Source organism: Saccostrea echinata, unplaced genomic scaffold, assembly GCF_033153115.1.
Source record: "Saccostrea echinata isolate AGI-Se365-2 ecotype Australia unplaced genomic scaffold, CSIRO_AGI_Sech_v1 ptg000019l, whole genome shotgun sequence".
NCBI classification, from domain to species: Eukaryota; Metazoa; Mollusca; class Bivalvia; order Ostreida; family Ostreidae; genus Saccostrea; species Saccostrea echinata.
In genome coordinates, this window is record NW_026889768.1 from 5,198,160 (window position 1) to 5,207,024 (window position 8,865).

The window sequence follows — 8,865 nt, forward strand, 5'->3', positions numbered from 1 at the left end:
TTTTTGTCGTTATACGTGAAAACATTTATTTTAATTTCCCATTTTAAAAGTTAGGGGATCCATAACGATTCCTCACGTCCATCCACTGGGACGGCTGAACTTCCGATTGCTGCTTGTTCCACCTGCACGTTATACATGTCTTGGCAATACCCTTCTTATCCACAGGTACCTGATGTATGGAGGATGTAACCCTCAATCCCTTTTTTATCAAGTTTTATTAGAGATTGACCCTCAACCGGTGTATAAAAATACTAAAAGTAAAAAACAAAATCAAAGCCCCCCCCCCCCCCCGCTTCAAGGGAAATTGTCAACGTTTATACAGATTAAAACAAGAAGAAGGTCGGGACTGGGATGTGTTTGTCAGTGTGGGTGTTTTATCCCCTTCGCTCGGGACTTGGATATTTTTGTCAGTGCGGGTGAGGCCCAAATCTTGAAAGAACGAGCGAAAATCGGGGAGAGGGCTGTTCATTTTATTTTTTTTTTATAAACATGTTCTTTAATGTGTAGATTTCATGCTATATGTTGACATATTTTTTGAGCTTTGGGTTTATGAAGTGGAATTAATAAGTCCTGATAAAACTGTTACAAACCATCTGTTTTTATTTACCTCAATTTTATGCCTACCCTTCAACACATGTACAGCATTCAAAGAAAATGGCCTTCTGCCACTTTTGAAAACTTGACAAAACGGGAAATAATATCATATATCAGAATTTAGGCTGGCATAATATCTAGGAATTCGTGTATTTTTTGACAAGTTTTCGTGCCTTGAAAAAATTTTCAGAAGGTGAAGAGGGGTGGAGTTTACACGTTACACCATGCATTACATCAAGTGCTTGTGCTCTTATTGGATACTTTTCAAAACAACAATACATTTATTGACTGAAATCGACGGCAACATGCGTTTTGTCGGACCCAAATGCCAAACTGTTTGCCTGAGGCCTTAAGGCCTGGTTCGAGGGGTCGACAAGATGCAATTTGCCTGAGAACACAGTCAATAAATGATTTATTATACTTTGTTGACATACATGTATCTTGTGCTTGCTTTCATGATGTAAATTTCCTTTAAGTCCAACGAATTGAAGTGAGATACAGTTATTTGGACATTAGTTCTCAATGACCGTGTAGTAGGACAGCGCCGCGAGAATTCCATCGGCATCGAAAGCAAGTTTTTTTTGACTTGCCTAGATAGCCGAGCGGTCTAGCGCGCTGTTCCTGTCCTGCAAGGAGACAGATTCCGTAGGTCGAGAGTTCAAACCCGGCCCGGGCTGGGCCGGAAGTGGGTATCCTTTTAAAAGTGAATTTCTTTGTGCTTTGCTTTCTGTATTAGTTAGTATTTCTTCATTTAGGGCAGTTATGTTAGTTAAAGAGTTGTTGTAAAATGTGCTATATATATATATATATATATATATATATATATATATATATATATATATATATATATATATATATATACCTAGTAGTGACTGGGGTCATTGTATAGGTAGAGTGTATTACTATGTCAACACTAAGGTCAATGTCATCATAGATATTATTTTAAATTGTGTTGCCTTGATATCAACAAAAGTGTTTCGCTTAGTCACTGGTATCCTGACTTTGATCCGATCTCAGATATCAAAGCATCATTTCAATCATTCAGCAGGAGTAGTTATTAAAACATTTAGTAAATCTATTCATTTTTATTCAATTTTCCAAAATCAGCTATTTTGGTGGATGGCTAAAAAAATTTTCTTGTATATCTTTCATGGATATACTGTTTTCCTATTTGTTATATTGTTTTATTTATTTATTTATTTATTAAATTTCCTTTCCCTGTAATGAACAATACAATAATGTTTGAGATGTTACTCAAATCATCACCTTTTTCTATTTTGTATGTGAAAAAAAACGCCAAAAAGAGAAAGAAAAAAAGGAAAAGAAAAAATTTAAAAAATGAATTAGTGTTATCGGAATCAGATTTTTTTGTCGTCAAAGATAAGCAGAATGAATTTAAGAGCTTTTGTATATCCGGTGATTAAAACTTTTAACATTTTCCCCTTGTTTGTTTGTTTTTTCCTGTCCTTGATTTCTCGCTTTTTTAAGTTTTGAAAATTTTTACTTTGGTTTATTTGTCAATATACATGTATCCTAAGAATAAATTTTTAGATATAAAAGAAAAAAGAGAAACAAATTGGTCACACTTATAACGTGCCCTTAGTGGGCACAATTAAATAACCAGTGTTAAACTCTGACTGCATAAATTCTGATTTTTGATATGTTAAACACCTAGATCAAAGACATGTCTCTTCTTCTGTTTAACATAAAACTGATGATCAATTTAGTGTGTACTGTGATACAATTCCGACACCCAAAAGGTAAAAACAATAATACAATTTTGCAACGATTCTTTATACGTAAGATCTTTCTAGTTTTGCAGATTTGACAGTAATTCATTTCTTGGATGTTTACAAAATAATTACATATGACCGAAGGGTATGTTTAGAGAAAACTCGTTGTTTCTTGGAAATTAAACACGATATCGTTGAACACGTACAATTTATATCATTCTGGTAAAATAAAACCTTTTAGTTAAACTGAGTATAAAGGTTGACAATGTATTTCAGATTTCTTGACTTGTATTTATAGTTTGACCAGAGGGATGGAATTAATTCGAAAAAACGCTTTGTTATAACTTTGTACTTATTTGGTTAATATATTATAACCCGTAAATAAATATTTTTTCATAGAGAGCACCTGCTTTCTTTAAAAACTACACACCATATCGAATAAAACTCCAACTACATCATACTTATTCTACAGGAGAATGACTTTTCTTGTAGATATACGTGGAACTTTGTGTTGCTTCACAAAGTGACGAAACACGCATCAATTTTTCTTGAAATTACTTTATTTAACTGAGGCTAATACAGCTTAATGTTATGTATGGTTATTTTTCAATACATATATATATATATATATATATATATATATATATATATATATATATATATATATATATATATATATATATATATATATACAAATTTGCCCTCTGGTTGATATTAGTGTCTCGGGCTGATACAATGTGTGATGTATACAAGTACATACCCTTATATATGTATGCATGTATATATTCAGGTAGCCAAACAGCCATTTGCTTCACGATGCTGTAGCTCAATCCTTTCTATCTTATCATAGTATTCGCACAAGTACTCTCTTACTGGACTCAGGACTTTTAGCGTCTTATGGATAGTTCTATAGTATATGTATTTTTCATTACGAGGTACTTGTTCATAAAACAACCAATGAAATAATACAATACCGCAGGAGTGTCAACAGTACAAGCCTTCAGCCATATCAAACTACATAGATGTAAAGCATCCTCTTTGGTGATTTTTTTTTAATGTGGGCCAATTTCTGCCGATCAAGCCAAATAATCTGTCTCCAGTTGCAGTGCTTTGCACTGGGAGCAAGATGGTTTTCCTGATATTTGAAAGCCTTTTCCGTAAACTGATGTCAAACAACAGTCCCAGAAAATGTCACCTAACATGGTTTATCGGTTAAAATAGAATTTAGGGTGAGAACTAATTACAAATAGCAGATTTGAGCTGATTCCTGCTCTAATTAAAACACCCAATTCTTGCAACCTTTTCCGGGATGATTCAATGTCCGCCATGACAGGCACCTGACCCTTTCAAATTAGGATGTGAATATTATACGTTTTATTGGTAATGTAATTGAAGACAGATTTGCAGAAAAATTAAAAATCTCAATTATGAACATATGGCCAGTTCTGATGCAGCAGAGAAGCGTTTTATCATCATCTGTTACGTAAGCAGGGGGATCTGTTGTGTGGCTTTCTGAAGCTGGCTGCAACATATAGTTCATGATAGGATGGTGTGATTACAAGATAAGCTCGCGACAAAAACCAAATACTCCCAGGTTGAAATCTGAAAGCATTGCAGACCTCTGTCAGATGTGAGACGGTCCTCTTCAAGTTGCATTTAGGAGCAGATGGAAGAACCTATGCCAAAAAACAAACAGCGTATACCAGCAGGAAACACTCCAGAAAGTCCCACAGAACTTAGTTCAGCAATCAAACTGGTACCGCCGGCGTCATAGGCTGTCAATGGGGTTGGGAATGTAGTGATTTCACTGCCTCGCACGTGAATTTCCGACGAGAAACACAACAGTCTTGATTTTATCACTACAGACCCTATGTTGATTCAATGTAAATAATTTGAACTCTCATTTTCAACACTTCAACAGAAAGTCTGGTGTAACACTGTTGTGCAAGTCTCGCATTATGTCATGAATAACAAGAACAATAATCTCCTATTTTAAAAACGGCAGGTGAAAAGCGGCTACAGAAAAAAGATCCCAGAGAAAAAAGGATTGATTAACGCCAGAGAAATAGGACCAATTAAATATAGCACTTGATAGACATGAAAAGATGTGTTTCATTAGATTCTGAGGAAAAAATCGAGCAAAGGACCAGGTGCTGGAGTCTGTATTGCGCCTCTCTGCATGTCGTGGTGCGATATTAGATGCAATGCTGCAGCCGGTTTTTTGATGAGATAAAAACTCATAATAAATTCTTAAAAGATCAAACCCATTAGGTTATTGAATTCACCGTGTCTGTCTTCATTAGCCAAGCACTAAAAATGTTAAACATTATTGACAATGAAATTAAACCATCACGTATAATTTCTCCTGTTTATCACCTGAACTTGCATTTTTCTTTTTTCAAATGTGCGCGCCAGTGCAAATTAAACGCATGCGCAAGATATCGATCGAGACAACTTCCAGTGCTGTCACCGAAAGCAGTAAAACTGCAGAAAGGAGTTGCATTTTTCGCCATGATTTTCTTGGCGTGTTGATTGTAAATGAGGCATTCGTGGTTAAGATGTATATACATTCTTAAATGATCACATAATTTGCCAATAATATTGAATTATTTTTTTTAATCCTAGTAATTATACACACAAAGAGTTTGCTAACATTGCCATCCCATAGGATCATTCGTCAAGTTTGCAGATGCACTACACACGGCATAAAACAAAGTGCAGACTTTATTATGCTCTCGTTACTTGTCAGATATACGCTTACTTTTCACCTTTATGCAAGGTAATTTATAAGGATCATACTGTGTATTGTTTTAATTTCTTGTCGCGGTAGTATTGATAACCCAAAGTTCGTTTATATACTATATATAGTATTTTCTACAGATAAAAAGGAATAAAAAGTTTGACAATAGACATAAATAAAAGTTAACACCTGGATTTTCTTTTTTCCCCCGACTTTCTGTAAACAAAGCGGTAAATCTCTTGCCAGAGGTGTGTTCTTTCATTTCTATTTTTTTTAAAGACGAAATGAGACGTCAAACACAACACAACAATTTCATTCCTTCCAAAGAAATCGGAATGCAGCCCATTTAAAACCGAATTAGGATAATAAACATATTACTGTCTCTCTGCTTTTGAATATTACAGGTAATTTAAAAGAACCCTATCACACTCTTGTAAAGATTGTCGTGCAATGTTTTAAATTTTGCAGAATGGATTTCTTAAATGATAATAATTTTAAAAAAAAAACTTATGAGGAAAAAAATATATTGCCACATACATACAACAATATATGTGAAAGTATTTAAAGAAACCGGTTGTTATTTATATTTAATTTTATTTTTATTTTTTTTTATTTTATAATTATTATTTTTGTTGTGGTTTTTTTTTATATCTAGATTAATTGTCTTAAATAACAATTACTCGTATTGGGGAATTTTCTTTGGAAATTGGCACTATTGTAATAATTCTATAGAATTTTAAAACCGTAACATGGAATTGATCCTGTCCGTGGAAAATAATATTTAATAATTAATATGTATCATTTGTGACCAGATTATTTCGAACAGTTACGTATGAAATTCATTATGGCACTGATCACGAGTTAATGAATTATTCCTTGTTATACGTGTGGTTTTTGGCAAATTATTTAGTTCTGAATAGTCAGTATTTGTGTATGATAATACTGAACTCAACAGTTTGTTTGACCTTTATAAAAATGTAAAAACTGCTTACTATGTTAAATGAATAAATAGTGAGACGCGCCAGCAAGAACACAATTTTATTTTATATTGTGATATAAAGGCAAATTATGGGTAACTTTTTTTTATTTGCATCCTTTGTCTTGCATTTTGTTTTGTTTTTTTTTTTTTCTTTCTTTTTTTCGATAAAAAAGAAGTCTTAATGCTCTACAACAGAGAAAATTTTCTTTGCTTTTGATCGGACACCGATTTCGACAATATGAATGTTTCTAAAAATCAGAGTTTAAACTAAACCTGACACTTGATTGATGTAAATCATTAGAATCAATATTTATGCCACAACTTTATGTATATAAAACGCTTATTCTGCTTCAGATGATTAAGGCAGAAACTTGTTTTAATCATTACCACCCTGACTTGAGACACCGGCCTAATAAACACACGCGTCGGGTACAGGTAAACACGCGACAAAGAAATTCATCAGCCCTACCCAGAACGACAAACTGCCTATCATTATCAAGTGGGGGATTGGGAGCTTAGTTATCAAAGTTATGGACTTCAAGAAAAGTTTAATAAAATACTCAATCTAAAAAATAAATCTGTCCATGTCAATACCATCAAAATTCCTAAAATTCTGATTGATTTTTGCTAGGTATGAATTAATGGCATGGTTTTAATAGAGTTATTTCGGAAGAATCAAATTCGATTCCCCCTTTTGTTCTAGAATAAAGATAAATTAGATAGAAATCGGGGGGTTTTTTTATGAACAAAAAAATAAAAATGTTTATTTTTCCAAACTTAATAATGAAGTTATTTATGTCGGCTTATTTTTAAACAATTATGACATAAGGCAAATAACTTTATCAAGTGTTAACGTAAAGATTAATATGTTTTGAAAGTTGTCGGTAAAAAAGTTTGATCTTTTCTTCAACATATGTGTTTTAAATTGAAAGTTTGTTTTTGAAATTGCCTTCTTTTATCATTCAATTAAGACTGTGTTTCGACAAACAATCTGAGTGTTTTCTTAAGTAAACACTTGAACCAATTAACGTCGTTGTTTATAGCGGCTCGTGCCCTTCAGTAAAAAGTATGTAATGTAGTTTTCTACATATAAAATTGCCCTAGTACCTCTTGAAATTTAATTTCACTAATCGTCGGTCTGCTGCTATCGAGGCGAAAATGATATCGAGATGTTTTGACAGTGAAATCGGCTGTCCCTTTGATCGCGAGAGCGACGCGTGCGCACGTGGCCATAAGCTATAGGCCATTTTTGATTGGTTGCGGGAGCGCTAATTCCGCCCTTTAATTGAGGTCTCTCTTTGTCTGTCAATCATTGGTGAGGACTGAGATGCTCTCAATTTTCCCGATTGGGATATAAAAATATCGCTCCTTTCCTATTTTGGTCAAATCGTTTCAGACTTTAAACTAACTGCCTAGTGTCCGAAACCCTAAGTGCCTTATTAACTATTCCCGTTATGTCAGCAGAATTTAGTAACGACATGATTTATTCTCCAGTTGTGGAGACAAGCTTTAGTTCCTCATCTTCATGTTCTTCCAGATCATCGGGTTCCAGAGCTGGCTCCGTATCAGAGATAGACTTTTTAGATGCAGACTACAACGAAGTTTTTGTAAGCGAAAAATCGCCAGCAGTCAACGAAACTCCTAAACGGCCTGAAGAAAATACGACAACGAAACGCAAGCGCTACAACAAGTCCAGGAAACGAGAGCGAAGTCCAGCATTAATAGAAAAATTAAAGAAAACAAGAAGATCTAAGGCTAATGACAGAGAACGTAATAGAATGCATGGACTTAACGACGCATTGGAAAGACTCAGAAAAGTTCTCCCTGAGAGTGCAACAGGGGATAACAAACTAACCAAGATTGAAACTCTCAGGATGGCCTACAATTATATTTGGACTTTGTCAAAAACTTTGGAGCTATGGGAGAAAATTCCTGACCAAGATGACAAGATGGAAAACCAAATGAGTGTTACACCTTCATTGAAGCAAGAGTCCATCCCAGTTTCTTGTGCTATGAATGAGAGACTTGCACCACGTTACAATAGTTTTGTCGCCTCAACTAATGAACAACTCTCGGTGAATGGACAGTTTGTTGAATACATGGCAAACAACGTCGAAGTGCTACCCCAGGGACACAATGTTCAAACTTCTAACAATGTAATGTTCCATCCAGTATTTTCATCCTACCCTGCATCTCCAGACAGCACTTCCTGTGTTTCCCCGGTAACATCGCCAATTTCCGTCATTTCCGAATTATCCCCGGCACATTCCTTACTTTCCGGACATGGTGTTTGGACTCGTGGACTTTACAATGGACATATGCAAACAGTGACCCCAGAAGAATTCTCGGACACTTCTGAAGGTTATTCTTATGAAATGTTTCCTTGAACTTTGGACTTATGCAAGAGCGCAATGTGATAAAAGCGTTTTAACTTATTGTATTTAAGATATATGCGACATTATGAATTGCTATTTTGGAAATAATTATATTTATGAAATATATTTCTTTGTGTTGTTGTCAATTCCTATATTCATTACGACCTGAGTAAGATTAATCAAAACAGACTATATTTAGAAATGAGAAATGAAAAATGAAAATTTCATTTTGTAGGATTAATAGTAAAATTTATTTACTGCAATTATTTATTTATATGATCGAATTTTAATGCCTTATTTAAATTAAAAGAAAGGCGTATGTTGAGTTCATGAAGTCGAGTGGGCCAATGCATTGTTGTAGTTGAATCATTATGCCAAATGATAGATATTAGATAATTACAGCAGGTTTTATCACTCAATGATGAACAAGGTAAAAAAAAATCT

General features: G+C 34.1%; 1 protein-coding gene across 1 annotated transcript; it reads left to right on the forward strand.

Annotated features, from left to right (window-relative positions):
- Positions 1-7,500: 7,500 nt before the first annotated feature.
- LOC133189783 (neurogenic differentiation factor 4-like) lies at positions 7,501-8,433 on the forward strand. The gene has a single exon (XM_061325183.1). The coding sequence runs from the start codon at positions 7,501-7,503 to the stop codon at positions 8,431-8,433; it is 933 nt and encodes a 310-aa protein (XP_061181167.1).
- Positions 8,434-8,865: the final 432 nt, after the last annotated feature.